Source organism: Protopterus annectens, chromosome 3.part0 (genome assembly GCF_019279795.1).
Source record: "Protopterus annectens isolate FY-2018-M chromosome 3.part0, PAN1.0, whole genome shotgun sequence".
In the NCBI taxonomy this organism is placed as follows: Eukaryota; Metazoa; Chordata; order Ceratodontiformes; family Protopteridae; genus Protopterus; species Protopterus annectens.
In genome coordinates, this window is record NC_056731.1 from 1,355,763,293 (window position 1) to 1,355,791,156 (window position 27,864).

Genomic DNA, 27,864 nt, shown 5'->3' on the forward strand with positions numbered 1-27,864 from the left:
CATGGGACTGTAGCACAAAGGGATGGGGCTCTGACTATGGTTATGATGACCTAGGTTTGATTAGTAACCCAGATGCTGAAGGCAACAATGGATGAGGGAGAGAAATGATGAGGCAGATCCTTCCAACCTCGTTTAGGGGCAAGGGCTGGGGGAAGATTTCCTGGGACATCTACTCTGCCTACAATTCCAATGGAGACAAGTGATGGACAGAAACATTGGCTTAGAAAGTAGTGGAATTACTGGGGATACTGCTACTTTCAGAAAAGAGTGACAAACTTGTACCTCCTCAATGGACTCCAAACTTTTGGGATCTTGCAGCACGTAAAGGGAATGGTTGGGCTAAAGAAAAACCCTATGATGGCTGCCTTGATGAAAGCAGTAGCTGGTTGTTGGCAGATGTGGAGGAGAAAAAAGACAGTCTAATAAAAAAATTAGGCAACACATATTTTACACCACCAGGCAACATTAGTAAAATATTTACCCAACGGCATATAACTGAAGGCTCTGTAGTAACAGCAGGTTCAGATAACATACAGTGCACTGTAAAACAATGCCAGTAAAAAAAATATAATGATTTATAAAAAGATCAGTTAGTGTAATTTTAAAATGCTGCTACATTTACTAAATTGTGTAATATAAGAGAATCATTTTAAAAAACTAAAACTACAAATGATCTATCTACAATGGATGAAAGTAAAGTTAATTGTTTATTTACAAAAATATAAATGTTACACAAATAGGTGTTAGGATTAAATAAAGTGACGAAATGTTCAAAAGTAAATTTTGTCATATCTGAAGTGCAGACTGGGTTGCTTTTGTAGTTAAGGGGTTCTTATATTCCCCACAACTACTTGATTACAGAAGTTATATACAGCAAACTACAACCATAGGCTCTACAGTGTTTATAATGCAACAGTGCACAAGAAGGAGACATCATTTGGACATTATTTTAGAAAAAAATATCAAGCTCGACAAACTTTGTCCCATTCAGATGTGATTATACAAGATTTCGATTAACCTGTTTTCAGTTATTTAACACTGATATCTGCAAAATATGCAAAATAATGCTAACAAGATCATTGTTTTTTCACATTGTTAGATTTCAGCTTTCATTAATCTATATTTAAAAAAAATATATTTTAGAAACTGTTTCAGGAATGTTATGTAAATCAGTGACTTGTTAGCTCATCACTGCAACAGCTATACAAACTATATTTTAGGACTTCAAACACTGTCCCATTATGATACTTCTGAATTAGTGTACAACTAAATCCATAGATAATCGGTGCAAGCGATATCTGCTCTAACACAGTTTAGCAAATTGAATTGAAAACATACTGTTGTGCATACACTCACATGCACACAAGCGCGGGCGCATGCGCAAACACACACACACACACACACACACACACACACACACACACACACACACACACACACACACACACACACACACACACACACACACACACTTATATGTACAGCTTTTTTAGGTACCACCTGCTAGCCATTTATGAGATAATATTTCTTCTGACTGCAGTTGTTTATTTTCCCCTAAAAGGAAATTTTTAACATTTTCTACAATTAGAACATTCTGTAATTTACTAAAGATTACACAACAAATTAAAACAATTTCCTTTCACACCACAGACATTCATTTATCACTTCACCTTCATTATGGCACAACACAGGATTGTGAGTTACCTCCACTGAAGATAAGTTCTACTAAATCACATTAGCCTCATTCTCATTATGAAGGCTTCCTACATTAATACAGAAAGAAAACAGTTCTAATGCAAATCTCACATTAATTATTTTCATGGCTTTCTTCTTCTGTACTGAAAGTCAACATCAGAATCTGGAAATAGAATGCCAAGACCAGAACGACTGTATTCGAGTCCTACTCTGGTTTCACTTTCCTTCAGTTTCATATCAAAGTGAGTGATCATAAAAAACAGAAACTGTTTCATTTCATTGACTGCAAAAAATCTGCCAGGACACATGCTGGCTCCGGAGCCAAAAGGCATCAGATAGTACCGCAGCTTTTTCCCATTTTTATAGAATGTTGTTTTCTCCTTCCCATTTTCCACGAAACGATCAAATTTGTAAATCTGAAATTAGATACGAAAAATTATTTGTTGGAATTCTATAAAAGTTCTGTTTTATGATATGCATGGAATCTTAAATAATAGTGAAAACATAACTTTTACCAGAGGGAGGCATTTCAAAACTAGAGCAAGCAAATCCTCAAAATTTCAGTGCAAAGACTATGAAGAGAAAATATATATTTTGACAACAGAAAGGGATCCCTTATTTCATTTATCCTTTCCATTTCTTTATCTATATAATCAGCTTCAGATCCTAATTAATAAAAATGTATTCTCTCCTTATAAAACATATTTACATCTGTATCTTGAGATATTGAGCAGAGTTACTGTTTTAAAGCTTGCTGCTTCATCTAGAAAGCTATTCCAATAATACACACCTTTTGGTAGAAAAAAAATGCTTATGTGTAACTAACTCTGGGCAAGGCCGCAATCCAAATTGTAACTTGCTACAGATTCCCCACCATGCCCCAGGATTCCCACTCATCATTTCTTGATACACTGGAAAATATTAGGGTACAACTCAACACCCTAATAATGGGCGATTTCAACTACCCCACCATTAACTGGGAAAACTACTCATGTACCAACCCTTTTGCTCAACGTTTTCTGGAATTCATAAATTCCAACACCTTGGATCAACTTATCCACACCCCCACCAGGGGCAGCAATATCCTAGACCTGGTCATTACCAACATGGGCAACCGGTGTTCCACACCAGAGGTCAATTCCTGGTTGGTCAGATCCGACCACAAGCTAATCAGCCTAGACACCCACATCCTGCCCCCACCCCGCATCAGGGAAACCACCGTAAAAAAATTCTCCAAAGCCAACTTCACGCTTCTTAAGACAGAACAAATGCACTTTATAAGCACTTACACGAGTGCATGGATCGTGCTATCCCTAACAGAACCAAGATGCTATCCTCCAAAAAAAGGAAGCCAGTCTGGTGGTCCCCTGCCATAAACAAACTCTACAACAGAAGAAAGAAACTGTTGCAAAAAAGAGTAAAATCCCATGAGTGGAAGAACTCCCTGGTCAGCCTCAGTAAGAAGCTGAGATCCCTCATAAAATCCTCCAAAGCTAGTTATGAAAACAAAATTGACACTGATTCTATAGACAACCACAAAGCATTCTATAGCTATGTCAATAATCTCAATGGCAACACTCAGATCTGCTCTGAGTTACAGCACAATAGCACTAAATATACAGAACCAACTGATATTGCCAACATCCTGGCAGACAGGTTCAGTGCTAGCCTTACCTCCCACGCCTAAAGGGCCCATCACTATACTGGAAGAATGCAAAGTTCCTGTAATCACGGCTGCACAGGTAAAAACCACACTCTCCAAAGCCAAGAACACAGCATCCATGGGGCCTGACAACATCCCAGGCTGCGTTCTACATGACCTACAGAATGAACTGGCACCCCACCTAAGCACCATGTTCAATCATAGCCTCACCTCAGGCTTTGTGCCCACTGAATGGCGTACAGCCATGGTTATCCCACTCCACAAAGGGGGAGCCACCACGGACCTCGGGAACTACCACCCCATTAGCCTAAGGAGCCTGGTCTGCAAGGCCATGGAATGTATCATCATGGAACTTATAAACAAAGACATTGGTAATCTCCAAACTCTGGACCCCATCCAGTTTGGGTTTGTAAAAGGAAGATCATGTCTCCTAAACCTGACTGACTTCTTTGAAGCAGTCACCAAAGCCGTAGACGAGGGTAAGGTGGTTCACAAAGCCTATCCAGATCCCACCAAGGCTTTTGACACCATCCCCCACTCTGGAATTATAGATAAAATCACTAAACTAGGTATAAATACCTATGTCACAAGATGGGTTGTGAACTGGCTCACTGACAGAACCCACACTGTGAAAGTAGCAGACTCCATATCTGACTTCATACCAGTGACAAGTAGAGTACCACAGGGTTCAGTCCTGGGTCCTCTCCTGTTTGGTATCTAAATTTCTAAAGTACAAGCTAACACAGAAGGTCTTTGGGTAATGAAGTTCGCAGATTACGGCAAACTAGGAGCCATAATTGAAACTCCTAACAATGTGGACACCCCACAAAAGGGCCTCACTAAGACAGATGCCTAGTGTCAAAGCCATGACCTCAAGCTCAATACTAAAAAGTGCATTGTCATCCCCTTTGGGAAAAACTCTGTACCCATGAGCTACCACATAGGTGGTAGTCTACTTAACACCGAAAGTGTGATAAGAGACCTTGGGACACAGGTGGACAGTAGTCTCTCCTTTGATAATCACATCACCACAGTAGTCAGGAAATCCTTCTGCGTGGCACATGTCATCACAAAAGGTTTCTCATCCAGGAAAAAAGAGGTCATTGTTCCCCTCTACTCGTCACTCATTAGACCCATTATAGAGTACAACACCCCTTTTGTAATGTACCTCACAAGCCATCTACAACAACTGGAAAGACCGCAGAAATACTGAGGATAAGTATACTAAATAAGATGATTACTGGCCTCAAACAGATGCCCTACGCAGACCGTCTCAAAACCCCCCAGCTTTATTCCATCGCATATCGCCTACTCAGAGGCGATCTCTGCCTAACATACAAAGCTATGTCAAACCCAGAGCTGTTGGACCTGCTCCACTTAAAGAAATCCCAATCCCTCCGAGCTACATTCTCTAGGGACCTAAACCTTGTCACCACAATAAACAGAATGGAGGGATAGATTCCTGTCCCAGAGACTTCCCATACTCTGGAACAAACTACCTATCTATATCAAACAAAGTTCCTCATTAGCACTCTTCAAGAAAAATCTTGATGATTGGATGGGAAATAGGAAATTCACACCGGGGATCACCTCTGTGGCTCTGCTCGACAGGGGCACAGGAAAATAATTTTCTTAGGTGGCAAAAGCCAGGGTACCTTTTTGGCTTGGCTTGTATAGGCCCTAGGGCTAATAGCCTAGTATCTACCTATGAACCTATGTTTGTTTCCCCCAAACCCTTCACCTTTTATCTATGAACTGTGTTCTCTTGTTTTCCTACATTTTTCTTTGAAAAATGGCACTTACCTGGACTCAGTAGATCCCCTCAAGATCTTCAAGTTCTGTTATCTTCCATCTATCACTTTTCTTGAGGGGATCTACTGAGTCCAAGTAGGTGCCATTTTTCAAAAAAAAAAAAAGTAGGAGAACAAGCAAACACAGTTTATAGATAAAAGTAGAAGGGTTTGAGGGAAACAAACGTAAGCATGTTTTTCACCAAAATGTGTGTATTATTGGAATAGATAACTGCATATTATGTTTTTCTAGTCTCTATCTTCACAGACACGCAGAGACACACATACACACACACGTGCGCGTACACACACACACACACACACACACACACACACACACACACACACACATGGGTTGTGGAACAGATCAGACAACAACTGTTGCCCTTATTCCACCTTGGATCTACCTCTGTCCTTATGTACTGCCTCTGTCCCATGCAGACCCCCCAAAAGAGAATTTATGAAAATAATTACATCACCAGAGGAAATGTGAATAATGTAACTTGTGTTACCTAAGGTAAATTCAAATTTTCTGTTTTGGATATTGTTGCACGCAACACAAGCTCCTGGGAAATCATGATCAAATACAGGGAGGTGTTGTGGCAGTTACGCCTTAATGTTGCCTCTATTCTAGGCCTTAATGATAACATCTCCATAAACAGAATGTGTTGAAATTGCGGGCATGCAAAAAAGTTTAAAAGTTATGCAATATATTTTTCAACACACTATACTGTGATGTTGTGTTTTAATGTTGTCACTCCCCCAGGCCTGAATGATAACATTGTCATAAATAGTGTGTTGAAATTGTGGGCAGCAAAAAAAATTAAGTTATGTAATATATGTTTCAAAGCACAATATTGTTTATGTGGGAAGAATGTCTAAAATTATTCACAACAGGGATACATATGTACCTTTTTCCATGCAAAAGATCAGCTTAGCTTACAAAAAGATATCTTCCTGGATGACCAACTTAGGCAGGAGGTGATCAACAAACAGGTGTTTGAATTTTTGTCTGAAGCAGACCCTTTTATACCATCTATTTTTGGAATTCTCAAAGTCCACAAAGATGTCATGGATCCTCCTTCAAGACCAACAGTGGCAACCCAATGTACATTTCTTTTGGCCTTACATAATGACTGGAGGATGAAATCCTACTTGTGAGAGTTTAGCTACATTCTTAGAGACCCTTGGAAGTTCTTAAGAATGATTCAGATTAGTTATTTTCCCCAGATCACATTTTTGTAGCTTTAGATATAGTTAACCTTTTTACTTCAATGCCACATGAAGAGGGTCTAGAACTATTTACGGAAATTCTTCCTGCATGTAATTATTGGGCCAGTGAGGAAGTGGTTTTCATTAACAATTTAATGGAAACAACACTACTTAACAACTTTTTTATTCTTTGATAGAGAACATTTCAAACAAATTGAAGAACTTGCCATAGGGCCAGCTTGTGCCTTAGTATATGCTAATTTATTTATGTGGGCTTGGGAAAACAAGTGTGAGCTGTTGTAATATATATGTTCATTTTCCTGATTACATATGTGTATTTTGGAGAGATTCTACTTCCAGGTTAAAGGAATTCTTAAACTATTTGAACAATTCCACTTCTTTTTCAGATTTACATACCAGATTTCCAAAGATTCTATTATCTTGATGTTAATATTATTAAATTCACAAGCAGATTTTCTTCTACCATTCACAAGAGGGACACTTCTCCACTGCCTACCTGCATTTCAACAACTGTAACTCACCATACAAAAAAAAAAGTTTGGTCAAATGGTACATCTTTCGAGGATGATTTCCGATGATCAAGTATTTTGGATGAAATTAAGGTCTGAGCTATGTTTATCGATATAGGGTATCCCTTGAATATTTTTGTCCAATATCAAGGATGAAGTTATTCAGAATAGGTTATTGAAATTTCCATGCATATTGGGAAAAGGGTTGACAAGAACATCCCCCAATATTTTGACAAACAGACAAGGTTGAATATGGAATACCATCCTAATTTACAGAAATAGTATTACCCAGCACTGGGATATTCTTAAGCTTGATACAAAATTAGAAGTCTTGTTAGGCAAAAATCATTGTTTTATTTACAAAAGGGGACAAATCTAAAGAATATGTTTGAGTTAGAGGCCCACAATTCAGTAAATAGAAAAATGTAACACCTCAGGGACACTAGGAAATGAGGTTATTGTACCCAGTGCCCGTGCATCTTAGAAGATGGTACTATAAATGTTAAGGGAGTACAATACCATATTAAACTAGCTAAATGATATGTGTGATTTGAGGGGTTGAGCTACATTACCATTTGCGATTTCTGTAAACCCTCAGAAAGAGAATTTATGAACATAATTATGACATCACCAGAGGCAACGTGAATAATGCCCTGTTTAGAAACACAGTTACAAGTATTACTTGGAGTAAATTTGAATTTGCTGTTTTTGATATGGTTGCACACAACCCAAGGGTAGGCACCTGGGAGGTCATAATTGAGTACAGGGAGGTGTTGTGGACATTGCACCTTAATGCTACTACTCCCCCCAGGCTTTAATAATTAATATCCCCATTAACAGTGTGCTGACATTGCTGACAGCAAAAACTTTAAAAGTTATTTGATAGAATTTTCAAAACACTATGCAGTTGTAAGGTACAGGATCTTTTAAGAGTTAAAGTCTAACTAACGGCTTCTCATCAAGTGCAATTGTAGTTTATTATGTGTTGTACTGTCTTTTAATTATTCCTTAGGAAGGTGAGGTACTGTTTTACATGATCCACATTTTTTACAGTTTTATTTTTTTATAGTTTAATTTTAACATTATTGATATGTCTTTTTTACATTTTAAGAATCAAGTTAGCTGAGATATGACATATTTAATATATATTAAGTCATTTACTGATTTCACATTGTAAAATAAAATATTTGTATTTTACTTGTTTAATATTAACATTTTATGTGTACGGTGTAAATTAAGGAAGGTTTAAGTGGAGGTGTGATTTGATTCTGACAGTCTTAAAAACTTTTGTAGATGAAAGCACTCAATCTGGTCCATTTAAACTCTGTTTAAAGTGTCTTCCACCTACCTGCTTGGCATCATATTTGGGATTGTTTAGATTATTTGCTGGATTATGGCCAAACCAAAGGGGGAAGAGAAGGTAAAATGCATTTTAAATGATTGTTTTCCCATTTAAAGGTTCATTGGATATAAAAAGTATACACACACCCCTGTTAAAATGACAGGTTTTTGTGAAATAAAAAAATGAGACCACAATAAATCATTTCAAAACTTTTCCCACCTTTAATGTCACCTATAACCTGTACAATTCAATTGAAAAACAAACAAATCTGTTAGGGGAAAAATATAAAACAATGTACAATAAGCTGGTTGCATAAGTGTGCACATCTTTAAACTAATACTTTGTTGAAGCAATTTTTATTTAATTACAGCATTCAGTCATCTTGGGTACACACCTGCCATCAGTTTGAGAGACTCTGATTAACCTCAAATAATGTTCAGCTGTCCTAGTAGGATTTTTCTAACATTTACTCAGCTGTCTGCTACAGCAAAAGCCATGGTTCACAGACAGCTTACAAAGCATCAAAGGGATTTCATTTTTGAAAGTCAGGAGACGGGTACAAAAGAATTTCCACAGCATTAGATATACCATGGTACACAGTGAAGACAGTCATCAAAAACTGAAGAAATTATGGGACAACAGTGATGTTGCAAAGAACTGGACATCCCTCCAAAATTGATGAAAAGACAAGACGAAAACTGGTCAAGGAGGCTGCCAAGAGACCTACAGCAACACTGAAGGAGCTGCAGAAATTTCTGGCAAGTACTGGTTGTGTACTACATGTGACAACAATCTCCCATATTCTCCCTTTGTCTGGAATATGGGGTAGGGTTGCAAGACGAAAGCATTTTCTTGCACAGAAAAACATCCAGGCCCTGCTAAAATTTGCAAAACAATACATCAAGTCTCCCAAAAGCATGTGAGAAAATGTGTTCTGATTTGATGAGACAAAGGTTGAACTTCTTGGCCACAATTCCAAAAGCTACATTTGGCGCAAAAACACTTTGAATCACCAAAAGAACAAAATCCCCATGGTGAAGCATGGTGGTGGCAGTATCATGCTTTGGGGTTGCTTTTCTTCAGCTGGAAATGGGGCTTTAGTCATGGTGGGGGGGAATTATGAACAGTTCCAAATTCCAGTCTCTTTTGGCCCCAAACCTTTAGGCATCTGCCAGAAAGCTGAAGATGAAGAGGAATTTCACCTTTCAACACGACAATGACCCCAAGCATACATCCAAATCAACAAAAGAATGGCTTCACCAGAAGAAAATTTAAGTTTTGGAATGGCCCAGCCATAGCCCAGACCTAAATCCAATAGAAAATCTGTGAGGTGACCTGAAGAGGGCTGTGCACAAGAGATGCTCTCACAATGTGATAGATTTGGAGAACTTTTGCAAGGAAGAGTGGGCAAATATTGTCAAGTCAAGATGTGCTGTGTTGATAGACTTCTACCCAAGAAGACTGAATGCTGTAATTAAATCAAAAGGTGCTTCAACAAAGTATTAGTTTAAGGGTGAGCACATTTATGCAACCAGCTTATTGTACATTTTCTGTTTTTTATATTGTTTCCCTTAACAGATTTGTTTGTTTTTCAGTTGAATTGTACAGGTTACAGGTCACATTAAATCATTTCAAAACTTTTCCCACCTTTATTGTGGTCTCATTTTTTTATATCACAGAAACCTGACATTTTAACAGGGGTGTGTACACTTTTTATATCCACTGTATATAACTTATATGAGGTAATATGCTCTTACAGTTGTACTATAAAGTTAATGTGGATTTGGAGGTAAAATATTCAGATTGAAAGTGATGGGGCTTGCCTGCCTGCCTGATTTTAGACTTTTTTGCATTGTACTTTCTGCTACTGTTTTATTGCCATTTGTACTGTTTTAGTCTGGACAGTGATTGGGTTCAAATACTAAAATAAATTTGAAGTTGAAACAGTTAAAGAATTTAGTAAATCAAACCTCAGGAATACATTTCAGTATCATAGTATTTTTTTAATTTTTAATTAAAAGAATGAAGTAAATCGAGTGTGGTTATATGCTTTTCAGTACTTTGTGTGAGCTGTGGGTAACAGGATGATTGTACTGATGATCAACAGTTTTTGCAAGGCCTAAATTTTTAATTCATACCAGATGCAATGGAAGTAGAATTAATGTGACAAAACTACTGTCAGAGCCAAAAAAACACATACAGCTGATGGATATCAATAAAAGATATCCATGAAAGATACTGAAAAATGATTTTTATTAGTTTTTGCATTGCATTTCCAACACAGTCTTATCAATGACTATGACTCTCAAAGAACAGGATCACTAATTTCTTAGAAGAAGCAAGAGATGAACTTAGAAAACAAGTAGCTGAGTGCATTATGTGGAACAGAAATGCATGCACTGCAGCCTTGATAGTGGAACAATAAACAGGTAGGCATTGCATGAACATAACTGCAAATTGACATGGAAGTGAGTGTCAGCATATCAATGACGGCTGTTGTGTAATCAAATGAAATAAAACACAGTAGTGTGATTCAGAAACATATAAAATTAGAGTGGTAAGACATGGTGATTTTTGGGTGAACAGTATATCATGTGAACAAAGATGCCAGTGGCAGTATCTACTGTAGCGGGTTAATATGTGTTATTAGCCACACTGGGACCCAGTATCCATGAAGCTGCATATTTCCACCCTAATACTGGCAGAACAGTCAGCCATTGACTGACATGGTATCACTACCATGACAAGGACATTATCAAAATATACCGTGTGATCAGCCACACCATATGGGACTTAAACAGTCCATGCCCTCACATGAAATCAAGGGGATGCACAGACTGAACATCTCAGAGGATACAAATGTTTGTGTAGTAATAGCATCCGTCCAGAGGACCTTACAGCATCTGAGAGAGGACATGCTAGCAGTTTCATAAGCATCTTCCTTGCAAATCCTACAACAGTTCCCTGATTGGTGCTGTGGCTTGTGGAAGAATATGTTTGGTTCCCACTGAAAGCAGAGGTGAAAACCACAGCTACATAGGCATTCTATGATGTAGCCCATTTTTCTGAGGTCATGGGTACCACTGACTGCAGCCATATTGCCATCAAGACAACACATGATCTGTATGGCATCCGGTATATAAACTGGAAGGGCGTCCAGTCTATCAACTACCATGTGGTAGGCCGTGCACAGAATTTTATATAAAATGCATGTCAGTACTATCCACGCAGTTTCTATGATTCCTGCCTCTGCCATACATGCGACCGATCCCAGCATTTCATGTAGGGAATTTTTACAGGGTCAGGTAGTTGCTAGGTGTAAATAGTGCCACTAACAGAGACCCTGACAATTTGGTCCCATGAATATAGAAAGCAAATCACTCATAACTGTGTGCATTATTGTGTGTTGCAGGGGATGCTGAATAAAACTAGACTGTGGCTTATGACCCTCACCTACAACCCCCAGACCATGGCAGAAAAGGCATACGACACTGCACTGTTACAGATGATGAATACCATTAAACAGTGTTCAGACTGTTGAAGGCCTACTTCCACTGTACAGATAAATATGGTGGCACACTGCAATATTCTGCAGAGACCTGCAGCAAGATATTTGCAACCAGGATCGATGTTAGCATTTTGGGGGCCCCCAGCAAATGTCAATTTGGGGGCCCCCTAGGCCCTTCCAGTATAAAGATCATCCTGTCAATGCCACACCTCCTAATAAACCTTTTAGTTTGTGCTGCAAACTTTCAGGAGTAGTACGCACAGACAGACCTTAGCTACAAGCTGTTACATTACATCAGGCTTATATACCACACTTTGTTGACCTTTCTAACAAAGGGGCACTTACAGTTACTGGCATTTAGTTGCAACAATGATACATTGCAACAACTATATGTACAGGTCTGGACTTAAATGAAGTGCTGACTAGGCCTACAGTTTCAACACCCCCCGCACACCCTCCAGTCCTCTCCACTGATCCCCCACCCCCTTTTGGCTCCCCATGCCATACACATTACTTTTTTTATTCCTTTTATCACATTTTGCCTTATGCTCAGGTTTTTCAAGAAGCCATAACTTTCTATATGCTCTGAAGTGCATTTTAATTTTTTTTTTCTTTTTACACAACCTTTTCATCCAATAATGGCTTGAACATAAATTATTATTAAGGAAAGACTGTTCAGTTTTAGTTTTCTTTGCATCTTTTCAGCACTCCTTTCCTGACTAAGACAGCACAGTAATAACTATTTAGGAAATAACTCAAGTAAGCTGGTGCCCCCAAAGCCATAGGGGTTATATACGTATGTGCCCTGGGGATGCATTTTAGAGCATTTTCTCAGCATTTTCTCCAATGGTGGCCTAAACAAAAATCATGAAAAAGAAAAGAATTTCAGTCTTATTGTTTTTCTTTCAAGGAAGACATAAATTGTGCCCAAGGCTTAATGTTCAAAGCTGACAAAATGGTAGCTCACAATAAACTAAAAAGCCAGTTGTGGAAATACATAGGTCTTATCTGGGAATACTGCCTCCTTCCCTAACCCCCACAAAAGACAGTCACTGCCTATACATCCCTCTGGTGTTAGACTAGGATGAAAGCAGGGGTTTAAATTGCCTTAGCCATATATTTCAAGAGACTGCTGAAATATGTATACATAGCATGCTTCCTCGCCCATAACCCTCAAAGTCAGCCCCATGTATATGTGCCTGATGTGTGATTGTGAGAATGATTTCAGTAATATATTCTAATTTTTTGCGTTTAGACAGTACACCACCCCTACACAAGCAATAGTAACCTTCTTTTTCACCTTTGAGGTCTGTGAGAAAAGTAAATAAACAATGACCACACTGTCCTCAGCTCAATCACAAGCTATAATGACATCATGTGCACACCTCTAAGATTTGACTGTGATGAAAATTAAAGTTGTAATAAGCACACAATCCCCAGATCCCCAGCAGATTTCTGTATACACAAATTTGAACAGGGCTAGTTTTAGAATGGGTGTGGTTGAAACCAGAGGCTATTATCAGCTTTATCCTAAAAGGGTCATATCTCAGCATTGTTCAGGTTAAACAGCTCAATCAGAAAATTGATACTTTTTTGTCCTCATTTTTCTTCAACCAGCAATAGCTTTTGTGGGGGTCCCCACACAGTCAAGGATGATTAAGGGAGCCCCCAGTATCCATTTATACAGTCTGGTGAGTGGAGGCCACCAGACTCCAAAAAGATCTAAGTGTCTGAATGTTCTGTGATAAAACTTATGTCTTACTTTTGAAATATAATTACTTGTTAATTACATTTTTTACTGATACCCAGAAGAATAATGTCTGTGTCCTGGCATTATTGGGTGCGTGCACATTCAAAAATCATTGATGTTTTTTACACACACACACACACACACACACACACACACACACACACACACACACACACACACACACACACACACACATGCATAAGCCATAGCAGTCCTAGTTTTGTAGTTATTTCAGCAAATAGCAATATATTGTGCCACACTGGTGCTGCCACACCAGATCAGTGACTACTGTTTAGCAGTCGTCAAATAGCAGCAGGGGTAAGTCACTTATTTACCTCATTGGGCAGTAATGCATACCTGTCACTGTCCCTGATTTTACAGTCCTTCCCTGATTTTGTTGATACATTTGCTTTCTCTTTTGCAAAAAGTTTGATTTGCTGGTAAATCATTCAGGATTACAGTCAATCAATCCTGCCATCTGAGTTTTATACTTATTGTCCAAAAATATGTGTTGATGCAAAAGGTGTTATTCTATTAACTTTTTAAGGAAATTAGAGTAATATTTAAAATGTAGTCCTGATTCTGAGCCTTTATTCTATTATTTTTGGGATTGCAAGTATCTGGTGTTCTGCTTCTATTTATAAAATTCCCTGAAAGAGAAAATCATGCTTGGTGATCGGAAGCATCAGCTCTTCTTAAAATGCAGAATTTGCACTGCGATAAGTCACTCTGGGTTGCTGATCTCTTCAGTGCTTATCTTGCTCATGTTCATTATTATTGTTATCCTAACAAGGTCATATCACAGCCATGTTCAGGTCAAAGAGCATAATTAGTAAATTAATAAATTTTTTTCTTCCTCATTTTTTGCCAACCTGAGGCAGCTTTTATGGGGCCCCCACACACTCAAGGATGATTAAGGGGGCCCCCTGCAGCCACGGGTATAGCAGGGACCTAAAGCTGGCTATGTAGCTAGTTTTAGTGGAGTAAATGTCCAATAGCAGGATTTAACTAAGCCACGGGCAATATGTAAGTCGTAAAATATTTAATGGAATTCTAATGCCTGTTACTTGACATAATACTGTTACTACAACCAGAAATATCTTTGAATTTTAAAGAAGGTATAAATAAGAGTTATTATCCATGTGGTTTATTAAGTATACAAGAATGCTGTACTAGCTTTTGTTGGTTTGACAGACATGTTACAAAATATCAGGATAAGATAACTTGCTGTGGTTGGGGGCCCCCAGGGAATAGGGAGCCCCTAGCGACAGCAGGGTTTGCTGGTGCCTAAAGCCAGCTATGTTTGCAGCCTGTGATATGCTACATAACACAGTGCTACAAAACAGTTACAACTTGGTGACACACCTCTGGCAGCAGCGGAAGGACTGCATGAGAGTTCATCAAACTAATTTGTTTCTGTGGACTCACATGAAAGGCAGCGGTGGGAGGAATGCATTCTAGTACTTGCAAAGAGGCAACTATGGGTTGTGAAAAGACAAACATAGAACAAAATGGATATTTACAATACAAAGGCAGGATATGTATCATAGTGCACTGTCTGGCTATGCTGCATATCAGACATTATTTTACACACACAGGTCAGAGGGGTGGACAGAGCACAGTAATCTTTTTTTCCACAGGTGAAATTGGGCACTCTGACTTAGGATAGCAGCACCAACATTGATAGAAGGGTTTAGGTGGTGGATGCAGCAGCCACACCCATGGCTAGGAGGTTGAGGGAGTTAGGAATCAGAGGTTGCACCCCATCACTGGAAAATGCAGTCTTCATGGGTGGAATGCTACCTGTTTGATCACATGACTTGAAAGTGTAAAGAATGGAGGCACCCTGTCCAAGGTATGCCATATCACCATCACGAAAAGCATGTATGAGAACTTCAATGTGGCCCACCCAAGTGGAGTTCAAGTAGAATACTGGCATTCATGCCTATGAGAATGGTTACAGAAAGGTGCTGCTCATGGTAGGCATACAGGAGAGAGCGTCCAAACTGAACTGCAGGACCATTATTAGCTTACCCAGTGGGGTTAGCCCATGGTTGTACTGGGACAGCATTAGCCATGTCCATAAGAGTTGGCCATGCCCAGGGGTGGATGTAGCAATGCACAGTGTGGACAGTGCAGTGGTCTCCAGAACAGTGGATGCCATCTGCATAAGGTTAGCATTTGATTGTACAATACACATCTATCCTCCAGCATGGTGCCACTGCACAGGGACTATGGAGACCACCTGCTTGGGGAGTATGAGGGCTACTTTTACAAAACTGATGCCTTGGCACCAACTTACCCTGACTGGCATCACCAACTCTGGTGACAATTACAGGCACAAACATAATAACCTGTGGAGGTGTCATCCAAACCTTCTCTGACAATGGGAAAAGGAGTTTGGGGGGAGACATCTTTTTCGTAAGCATGTGTTTGGTTTGGCATTGTATAGTAGATGTAGCAACTGTAGCTATGATTACCTTTTGTTGTCAGGGATGTGCTATTCTCAGTACCGTTTCCTTTATGTTTTCTAGCACCTCTAGAAATTGAAAAAATAAGATGGTCTGTCAGAGGAGGCATGACAAACTCTCCTGGCAGTGGGGTAAATGAAGTGTATTTCTGGAAGTAATGTACTACTTTAATAAACTGTAGTACATATTACTAAGCTGATGAGTTTGTGTGTGTATGTGTTTTCTAATCTGCTTTGTTGTTCTGTGTTTCTCAATGTATTTTCTGCACTAGCAGTGGTACAGGAACTTCTGAGTTAGTGACCATCAAGCTCTGCACCAGCCAAAGTTTCTACTGCTGGGTTCTAGCAGTACCCATGCCTAATACTCAGCAGAATGACAAAGTTCACCCTTTGGAAGATGACTTGGTTGACTTGCAGGAGAAATCCATGAACACTTCTCAGGAGGTGGGAGGGTGAAATCTCCTCATCTGACAGTGGTGCTGAGAGGTTCTCTTGGATCACCCAATGGGAAGTGCAGCTGCTGGTGATGACAGAGGTGGACAGCTAGCTGAATGCATGTACTGCCACTCTGGTGCAACCTCTCTTTCAGTTGATACAGTTGTGCAGTCGGGCAGCACCGAACAGTGGCTTACCAGAAGAGGAGCCACCTATGATGTCAGCCACTGAGGTGACCGACTTCTGCATGGATTCCCTTCTGAGCTAGTTTGTCAGGTTCTCTTCACTCTTATTCATCCCCCACCACTGTGTTTGTCATCCTTTTATGTCACTCGCTGTCTCCTGTTTGTAGTCCAGGCCTTCTCCACACTATTCATCCACCCTCTGTCAGTTGATGTCTCTTCACTGTTGCCTCCTCTTCTGTGTCATTTCCTCCTCTGTACGTCTTTCTCCATGTCATATAATTTGTCTGTCCTGCTTCTTCCCCCTTACTTTACACCATAGCAGCACTTTCTCCTTGCTACAACCCCCCTCTACTCTTTTTCTTAAAAATAAAAAGGGCACCTGTAGCCACAAAAAGCATATATTTCTCCTGCCCACAACAAGCTTTCCCTCAAATTATTTGTCTATGTATTTACTTGCTCTCCACCATATCTGCCTATCCTATCTCCACATTTCCTCTTCATTTATATGATAAAAATGACTTCACACTTTGTTGTGGTCCCCTTGTTCTGGCTGTCCAGTAGGCCCATGTGACAGCTTTTGGGTTCTTTGATAGACATGAAAACGTACACAGCATCTGGCATGCTACCTGCATGCCACTTTCTCTCGAGTCACCTAATTACTCATAGCATGGTCAGACCAGCTGCATGGTTACTGTAATTATTGCGGCTGTGATGACTTATTTTGTAGCACTATCACCTGACATGATCCTGCTATGCTCTCACCCATGCATGCTTAATCCCTGTCAGGCCACGTGGCTCTTACCTCTTCACAATATTTCCCTCTGCTAAGTCACATTATTCGTTTTTCTAAATACCCTTAGATGTTCATGATGGTTTTAACAAAAATAAGACTGTGGTTCAGGCCATTAGCTTCTTGTTGCAAATGTTTAAATTAAGCATAGTTTTATTTGTATAATGTGCTACTATGCTAAGTACCTTGGCAAGGTCCAGCTTTGACATGTGTGAACTCTTGCTCATAAACTGCAGCAATTACTTTTTTGAAGAAACATATTACATTAAGGAGAGAAGACCTCCATGATAGAGATCTATACTGTTCTGTGTCTCTTTGCAGAAAATCAGCAATGTCTTCAAGGATAAATTTCATTATTACCTGCTCTGTAAATTTACAGAGTATACAAGTAAGGTTGACAGGTCTGTACTGTTTGGATCTTACACAATGCCCCACTGCAGTACCAGCACATCTACAACTTGGTAACAAACCTCCAGATTACATCTGTAAAGAAAACATGAATATAATGTTTTCAGTATGTTTTAAAACATTTTGTGAAAAAAATGGCTGGAACAAGCTGTTTCCATAAAAAAATGTTTTTACCCATTTCCACTGCTACAGGTATCATAGCTGGCACAGTAAGAGAGGTACTTATTGTTTTTTGCACTTCTTTAAAGTTTAAAGTTGTATTTTCAAACTGCTGTAAGGGCTGGTATTCTGTATTGAAATATGCTGTATCTAGTGTTTTTTAGTTAGTATTAGGCATCTTAACACTTGGGCTCCAAATCAGTCCTTTTACGTTAAGAGGGTCAAAGTCTGCATGCCTGTTGCAGGAGAGGGCTGATTTCACCTATCTGAGCTTAGAACTGTTGGCAGAAAGCTCATTGTGTACTTAGCTTATTGGCTTTAGGACAAAGTTAGTGTAGTATTTGCTTTTCCTGATTGTATATAAGCCTCACGTTTGCAAAAAGCTTCTCCTTGTGCCTTGTATACAGGCAATAACCAGAAGTGGAAATTTCCCTATAAAAATCACTTTGAAACTTTACCTCCATCCAGGTTTACTCACAGGCAACTAATTTGTGTGGTGAGCAGCATTTATGCATTTAGTTGGGGCTATTTAGGTCTACCTTACCTTATTACAGCACCTAGGACTATCGCTGCTCAGCGGGCATTCGGTTTGGGTGCTGGGCAGCATTGCTGGTTAGGTTAGCTGCAGATTATATCAAGTAAGCACATTTCCCTCATGTGGTTAGAAACACCCTCTACTCCTATTCATTGCAAGTATACACTAGTACCTGCAACCATGGATGGGCACTTTCCTGCTATCTCTACATCTAGCTTGGTGGACATGGGCATCTTGAGGAAGTGTAGCAATTGCCTTATGTAACATATGAAATATTATGTAATATATGAAACAGACAAATACAGTATGTGATAAATGTTGTTACACATTGGCACTGGAAGCTAGACTCTCACATACAGACACAAAAAGTAAGAAACAGGTTGTCAGCAACTCAAATACATCACCCACTGCACCCACAAAGGACCACACACATAGACCCACATATGCACAAGTGTTCACATGTAACTTACCCAAATCTCGAAGGCCTCTTAGGCTCAGTCTACTGAAACCCTGTATACAAGCAAAGATAATTCCTATCACAACACATAAAGCCACATCTCATTGTGTCTCAACTACGAAGTCCATAAGGCAAAACACTCCACAACCCAATATTCTGGTCATAGGAGGCTCCATTGTGAGACACACTGATGTCCCTCTTACCAGGCAGGATAAGGAGAAGGTTACAGTTAGTTGCCTGTCAAGGGCAGTGATCCATCAGATCCCACAAGCAATCAGACCATAAGTACCAGTACGACTTGATCATAGTCCATGTGGGCATGAATGACCTGAGATGAACCTTCTTGGTCTATATGAATACAGACGTGACTAAGCTCTCAGAATACGTCACAGGCAGGTATGAGCCTATCACTGAGCAGCATTCTTCTGTCTCCAAGGATGATGCCACAATACCAACAGAAAATGATTGCTGTCAGTTGGCTTAGCTATTGATGTCATTCCAAAGGGGTCAAATACTTGTCAGCTTGAGAGGACATGGTAGACAGGCCACACTGGTTTCCCAGGGATGGTCTTCACCTGTCACCTCAAGGCTTTTGGATATTTGCCAAAACATTATCCAACCATACAGTGACTTTTTTAGGCATTGCCAAACAGACAAGCCTTGCAACATAACAAAAGCTACTCAGAACAAGCTAAAAGCGGTTACTGATCAATGTTATGAGTCTCAACAAGAAACTGCACTCCCTAGAAACTCTCCTCATCTTGGAGAATGCTGACATCTGTGCAGTTACTGAAACATTGTTCAAAGCCATGGAAAGCACTCCAGCAGTAAATGGCTATAATGCCTTTCAAATGTTCTAACCACCCAATGAACATGAAAGAGCAAAAGGCAGAGATGTATCTATCTACATAAAGGATAAGCAAACCTCAAGGCTGGTCAAACAATGACATGCTTGAGCTACACCATGTCCAACTAACCATGGGAAAAACCCATTACCATATTTTTGATAGCTACAGGTCCCCTACCATGAATCAGGAAAACCATACATTATATTGGAAGTTACTAGAATCACTCACTGTCCAGCCCAGTACCATACTCATGGGTGATTTTAACTACCCCTCCATTAATTGGGAGGCATACACGACTACTGGCATGCAGGCCAAAAGATTTCTTAACTTTGTAAATTCAAATGTCCTGGAGCAGCTAGTCTGCACTCCCACTAGGGGAACAAATATCATAGATTTGGTACTCACAAATATGGGAGAGTGTAGCACCCCCAAATGTGATGTCCTCACTGGTAAGATGAGATCACAAAGCAATCTCCCTTGAAATAAAGTTAAAACTAGTCTCCCCATCTAACTCCAAAAACTGCAAGAACTTCTCTAAGGTAAATTACCCCCTATTAATGGGGGTCTATATTATAACATCGAAGTCTTAAAACTTTGAATGTTATAATATCGAACCCTATGCACCGAATGCTGAAAATAGTGAAGCTGCAGAATATCGAATACTTTCCTAGGGAAAGTATTCGGTGGGCTGGTTCTGCAGCTTCACTATTTCCTCAACTGTGGAGTGAAGGTTACGGACCGGGTTAAGGTAAGTGTGCGAACAGATTGGGTTAAGGTGAGTGTGTGATAGTTAGGGACCTTAGGGTTAGGGAGTGGGTAAGGTGAGTGTGCGATAGGGACCTTAGGGTTAGGGAGAGGGTAAGGTGAGTGTGCGATAGGGACCTTAGGGTTAGGGTGCGGGTAAGGTGAGTGTGCGATAGGGACTTTAGGGTTAGGGAGCGGGTAAAGTGAGTGTTGGATAGTTAGGGACCTTATGGTTAGGGTTGGGTTAAGGTAAGTGGATAGCTAGTAGTGTATGTATGGTTTAATGCAGGGTTTTGTAAAGTGCATGTGTGTGGATTATTTATTTTGGTGTACTTGTGTTGTGTGTATGTTTGTCAGAACAGCAAATTTTTTCCCTGGGAAAAAATTTGCTATTCTGAGTGGTCGATGTTATAGTCTTTCGATCAAAATGGTTCGATATTATAACATTCAAAGTTTTAAGACTTTGATGTTATAACATAGACCCTATTAATGGACAGTGTAGCTAGTTTCCAAACTTCCCTAAATCCAGAAAACACAGGAACCTATGCAGAGGTGTTCTCAAAACTGCTGTATGACCATATAAACGGCAGCACCAGACCAAAATAATCCCAGGTCAAACCATAAAAAGAAGCCACCTTGGTGGACCCCTGGTATTAATAGGTTGTACAACAAAAGAAAAACATCCTGTCAAAAAGCGAGAGGGAAACAGCACAACAGAGCAAAAATTCCCTGATTAGTCTAAACAAGTGAATCAGAGAAATAGTTAAGTCTCTGAAAACAGACTTTGAGGTAAAAATAGCCTCCAAAGTTATGGATAACCATATGGCATGTTTCAGTTATGTCCACAGTCCTCAGCAAACCCAAATCCTTTCATAATACAGAGAAATTCTTTAGTGAGAGATACAGACACATTGTCAACTCAGACATTAAAATCACTTGAGATCATAAGGTCCCACTGATAAAACAGAGAGTAAACAAGAAAATCAGTGAATTCTTGTAGGAGTATCTTCTCATAGGTTGGAAAGTAGATGACAAAAAACTTGCAGTTTACTCCTGCAGTCAGGACATGTTCAAATATGCTGGTTTCGTCAGTGGCAGCTTGAGTCAATTGAAGCTCTAAGTTGAAAAGCACAGTAAGCCCAGTCATGCTGCGACCCCATCTATGTCACTGAATAAAGTTCAGTTGTGTGAAATCTTACCATAACAGTTGACGTCCTTCTCTTCATTGTTGCATTCTTCACCTAACGGATTTCCTCCCAAGGACAGCCCAACATCCACCCAGTACACCAAATCCTTCAGCTCTTATAGACGCAGTAAGTCACACATATGCTCCCCTTGTGAGATGTAGGGCATAAAGGTGATGTAGGGACGCAAACACTCAGAACTGAAAAGAAGCCCCAGGAGAAACAGAACGCCCTCAGAGATAAAGAGGAACATGTGCCTCCAGAAGGAAAAAGGAAGAAGAGAGAAAGAGCCCCTCAGCTAGGAGAGAAACAGAACACAAGGCAAGAGCCAGGACAGGGAAGGAGGTTGGGAGCAAATACTGCAACAGTGAAAAGAAGGACATCTACTGTTATGGAAAGATTTTACACAAGTGTACTATGTCCTTCCATATCACTGTTGCAGTATTCTTTACATAAGGGAAAGTATAAGAGCTCAAGAGAAACTCTGGGAGAAGAAATGGCTGAGGAACCCTCCCCAGGCCCATGCACAATAGCCCTGGCCAAGCTGGCTCTGGCCCTGGAAATAACATCCAACTTATAATGTTTAGTGAAAGTTTGAGCACAGGACCACGTAGCAGCTTCAGTGATAGAAATGATATCCAGAAACTTAATAAAGGCAACAGAGGAGGCAACTGCCCTTGTAGAATGTGCCTTTATGGATGAGAAGAGACATTTGCCATGAAAAGAATAGCAGAAAGAAATGGCCTTAGAAATCCAAGAGTAAATCTTTTGTTTAAAAAACAGCCAAACCCAAAGCTCTGGAATGAGACAAAACAAAAAGCTGCTCAGATTTACATATAACTTTAATTTTATCTAAATAATATCTGAGGTATGTATGCAAATCCAAGGTGTGAAGAACCTTCTCACTAGCAGAGTGCGGAGAAGTAAAACAGGAAAGGAGATTGATAAAACAATTAAAGGACAACTCATTGACCACCTTGGGCATAAAAGAAGGATTAGTCATAAACGACACCCTGTCTCTATGAAAAAATAAAAAGGGAAGAATAGCCATGAGAACCTGAAGTTCAGATACTCTCTTGGCTTAAGTAACAGCCAATGGAAGAACAGTCTTTCAAGTAAGTGTTCTAAGAAAGCTGAAAAAGCAGGCTCAAAAGGAGCCTGGGTCACTTTTTCAAGAACAAAATTGAGGTCCAAGAAGGCAGAATACACTTCCTGTGAAGCCTGATATGAAGGACATCATTAAAAAAATTACCTGACCCCAGACCTAGAGGCCAGAGGAGGATGCAAGGGCAGACAAGCATAAACTGAGGATAGGTAAGCTTAAACTGAATAATATGCCAACCCAGCATGGAGCAGATCACACAAGTAAGACAGAAGCACCAGACAGAAAATCACTTCCATTTGGGCACATAGGATTTTCTAGTAGTGGGGTGCCTGTTCAGAGTGGGAGGTGAAGTAATCTACCTGATGAAAAACCCCACTAATAGACAATGTCCAGGAACACATCTTTGTGAAGCATTCATTTGTAAGCTTGTGTTCTGCACCTGCTTAAAGAGTCTGGCACTAGATTGTGTTCTGAGGAATGTAAACTGCCTGAAGAGTCACGTGATACTGGATAGCTAGATCCCAGACCTGAAGATCCAGTCTGCAAAGCAAATAGGACCTGGTGCCTCCTGCTTGTTGACATACTACATCACTGTGCTACAGCAGGTGAAGATTTTGAGAGTCAGTAATGAAAGAGGGAATGAAAAGCCTGTAGAGCTAAAAGCGGAGTTCTCATCTATTTTATACTGATATGATGTGGCCCCTGATGAGAAGTCTAGAGACCATGGACCTTTAGGGGACTACAAGAGGGACCCCCCACCCACCCCACCCTGCCTGAGGCATCCATGAAAATCTCCTGAGTGGGAACTGGAGCTTGAAAAGGAAACCCTGGATTGAGAGGGAATTGATGAATCCACCACTGAAGCTCAAGCTTGAGACAAGGAAGAAAAGGAACAGGCAACTCCAGGGGGTAGCAATGCTGAAGCCACCCCAATATGAGGTACCACTGAACTTTCCTTATATAGAGCCCAGTGACAAGGAGCATGGGAATGGTGGAAGCAAAAAATCCCAGGACCCTGAGAAATTCCCTGACCATGGCAGAGGACAGAGGAGGAAGAGACTAGAAAGAGGTTGTCAGAGACAGTGCTTTGAGGGTAGGAAGAAATGTCAGCATGGAAATGGTCTGAAGCCTGCGTCTGAGGAAAACATGACCCTGGGGAGGAATCAGAACTGACTTCTGGAGGTTTATAGTAAACCCAAGACTGTGCAGAAGATAAATAGTAAACTGGAGATCCTGTAGCAGACTGCTGGGAGAATGAGCTTGAATAAGCAGATTGTCTAGAATGGGAAAGATCTGCACTCCCCAAAACTTGCAATAAGCAATGAATGGAGCAAAACATTTGTTGAATACTGTTAGGGCAGTGGATAGGCCAAACAGCAAAGAACTGAAAATGCAAGGAAGAGACAGAGAAACGTAAACATTTACTGAAAAGAGGATGAATGTGGATCAAAGCTATGGATCCTTGAAATCCAGAGACACCAAAAATGCCTAGGGAAGCAGAAGAGGAAACAATGTCTGAAGGGAAAACATCTGAAAATAAGTGTTCTTGAGAAAGGTGCTGAGCAGGGAAAGATCCAGAATTGACCTCCATGTACCCTCCTTCCAGGAAACCAAAAACATTCTGGAGTAAAATCCCTTCTCCACCTGGGTGGGAGGAATAGGCTGAATAGTTCCCTGATCCAAAAGGGCTTCACAACCTCTGGAAAATAAGAAAGCTGTTCTCAAGGAGGTTGAGGAATGTCTGAAAAGGGAGGAAGGTACTTCCAAACCATGAAATGTCCCCAATGGACAACTGAGAGAACCCAAGGATCTGAGGTGATAAGAATCAAGTTTGGATGAGATAAGGCAATGAGATAAGGGGACCTGGCTGAGGGTAAGGGAATGTCCGAACATCAAACAAAACCAGGCTTATCCTGAAAAGTAGGTTTTTGAATAAAGGAGTATGAGTAGACTTAGCAGGAAGAACATGCCTGGAACCCTTAGGAGAGGGGGAAGTCTGCCTACAAACAAAGGCAGACTTGGAAAGATAATTTCTCTGAAACTTGGGAAAAGGGGAAACAAAAATATTTTTGGCTTCTGCAAGGACTTACCCTTATCCTGGAGGGACTTAAATTAGTCAACAGCAGCAGACCCAAAAAGAATTTTGTTATCTAGAAGAGCATCCAAAAGTCTGGCCTTTATGTCATCAGGCAAAGTCTGAAGACAGCCAAGAATAACACTTCATGACTGACCCAAAGGCAGCAGCCATGGAAGAGGCATCAGCTGCATCAAAGCTGCATTTTATTGAAAGGCAGACAACTTGAGAAGTAGAGCACAACAGGGAAAGGGCAGAAGCCTTCCTCTCAGAATCAGGGAGGTCAGAAACCACCTTAGAAACCTGGGAAAGAAGGGCAAAAAATAAATACCTGGTCATATGAGTCTGGTATTTAATAGCGCTAAAGCTCAAGATGGCCATATTGTAATCCTTCTTGGCCAAACTTTACATAGCTATACTATCCTTGTCAGATGGAAGCAGCTTAGTCGATGGCCACAACTTGGAGGGCTTGCCTGAAAAAACTACTACTACTGAAGGATCAGCAGAAGGGCATTTATAAAGAAAGTCCCAGTCCCCAGGCACACTGTAAAACCTATCAGGCTTCTTTGACAAAGGAGGCTGAGATTGGGGGCTGCAAAAGCTGTAGAAAAAGTAGCCAACAGGGAAGCCAAAAAAGCAGGAACAGAAGATGGTTTAAGAGATTCCATCTGTAGGAGCTCATATCACATACTTGGGAACAGTGCCACTTAAAACAGTTCATCATGTGGGCCATAGTATCTCAAAGAACAACTCTTCCAATGGGGAGTCTGGACTTAAGAAAACATTTCCTCTGAACGTTTGTCCAGAAGCAAAGAAATTTGGGAAGGATAGGCCAGGAATTCTTTCTGAGTCCAAATCTTCATCTGAGGAATCCAATTCCCTAGGCCTCTTAACAGGAGTAGAAGACTGGGGGCACCAGGAACAGAGATCCCTACAAAAGATTTTAATTCCATCAAAGAATTAAATAAACCCTGAACAAATCTTGCCATTCATGCTGGGGATCCTTTGCAACAAAGGGAAATATGCTTTGTCTTTTGTTTCTTTTTCTGTGGGATGTCTACCCAAAAAAAATATTGGAGGGTCAGAACTCTGATGCGGCTCTGTAATGGTGGCAGGAATTTCTTCCCTCACTAAAATCTGAGGAATCCCCCTCGGTATCTCAGATATTATCAGCCAAGTTTCCCCTTCATTGTCAGGTGCAGACATTGGAAAAGCCTCTGAGGATGTGTGAGAATTCAGATCCATGCCGGCCTCCAACAGCAGAGGAATGCAAAACAAGCACAAGACAGTCTTCAGGGCTTTCACTAGCCTCTAGAGAGACATCTAAGGAAGGGTGGATAGCAGCTGGATCGAGCCTGACTTTTCTGGCCTTTTTCATGGCAGAAAGCTGGCATTCAGGACAGGAGGATTCTGCCATAGCACCCTGAGCCAACAACTTAAGTCATTGGTTCTTACAATATATGGACAATGAGGACAGGCAACTACATATGGTCTTAGGCACAAACGCCTGGCAGATAGAACACTGTGCACAATTGTGGGAAGCACCCAAGCAAAAGAGACACTGGTTGTGATGATCATTATAGGGAGTCTGCCTCCCACACTAACATTTTCCCTTTATGGCTGACATGAATACAATAACAAACAAGAGTAAAAATGAAAAAAAAAAAGACAAAGGGGCACTTATCTGAAAAACTAGCTTGGTAACCAGAAAAGCAGAAAGACATTCAGATCAACGGATGATAATGGCGTTCAGACTGGCAGGAAAGAACTTCTGAGAGTTTGCATTTGTACATCACCGTTATACCCTACATGGGGTGTTGTTGCCATGGAGAGCATACATGTGATGTACGACACATAAGAGCCGAAGGCTTTGGTATTTTGGCCAGACGTTAAGCTTATCCTTGGCAAGAGATCTCTTAGGTGAAGAATAATGCAACAGTGATATGGAAGGACATCAGGAGGCACTACAGTCACAAAAGGGAGGGGGGGGGTATCAAAGTTGTCATAAGTCCATATTTCCATAATAAATGCAAGATCAACATCACACAGCAAGTCGGAGGAAACCTGGCTAGTTATGAATTTCCCTCAAATAAGTGTACAGAGCCCCAAATGGGGACATCATAGGATAGGTTCTTGTCAACCACTGTAGTTGACAAAGAGGAGGCCTGGGACCCCCCCCCCCCAAAAAAAAATGATGGAAGAAATTCCTTGTGTTGCTTCACCCCTCCCCTCAGGTACAGATTAACTTTTCAGAAGCCCACCACGGCACACATCCAGAACTGCATACACAGGCCCACTTTTCACATTCACCATTATGCTTTCATAAAACTAATGAGTTCCTACAACTTTATAAAACTAATTCTTGTAGATAGTATGGAATAAAGTCATGGACAGACAGGTCAGTAATGCCATTTTAGCATAATGATACAGGTACAGCTGTTCCAATATACCAGCAGGCCAGCACATGAAGAAAAAAAAAGTCAATACAGTTTTGATACCAGGGGGTGGTGTTGTTGCCATGGAATACATGGTGGACTGGTGACACAGATCAATCAAGAAGCAAGTAAGAAAGGGCAGACTAAGAAAGACTAGGTCCTAGCACAGCAGAGTGGCTTGTGAGGTATGGAATACTCTCACAATTCCAGGGAAGCAGTCAGAGCTTATGCTGGCAGGTTAAAACCTGCCAGCTAGACTTAGTTGGCAATACCACTACACATAGCATTGGTTCTGGAACTGGATTTCTGAAATAGGGTGGTCTTTCTTATTCTTTGTAGATAACCATCACTGGAAGTTCTAGATGGATGTGAGGATATTCAGCAACTCTCAGTTGGGTACTAGTCAGTTAGAGATTGTGTCAGGAAATGAAAGTCTTGCTTAATGCAACTGTCAGCTGTTTCTGCATATGCATCTAACAGCTACTTAAGAGTATCTGGCCCTTTGTAAAGAACATGTACATGGTGTATGAGCAAAATTGGATACC

At 40.5% G+C, this 27,864-nt stretch overlaps 1 protein-coding gene across 1 annotated transcript in view; it reads right to left on the minus strand.

The window, feature by feature from the left end:
• Positions 1-1,413: 1,413 nt before the first annotated feature.
• Positions 1,414-27,864, minus strand: part of LOC122796743 (cytochrome P450 7B1) — a 777,380-nt gene continuing 750,929 nt past the window's right edge. The window contains exon 6 of the mRNA XM_044065451.1: positions 1,414-2,111. Within this exon, the coding sequence (XP_043921386.1) occupies positions 1,818-2,111 (294 nt within the window). The 3' untranslated portion in view covers positions 1,414-1,817. The remainder of the gene's footprint in view (positions 2,112-27,864) is intronic.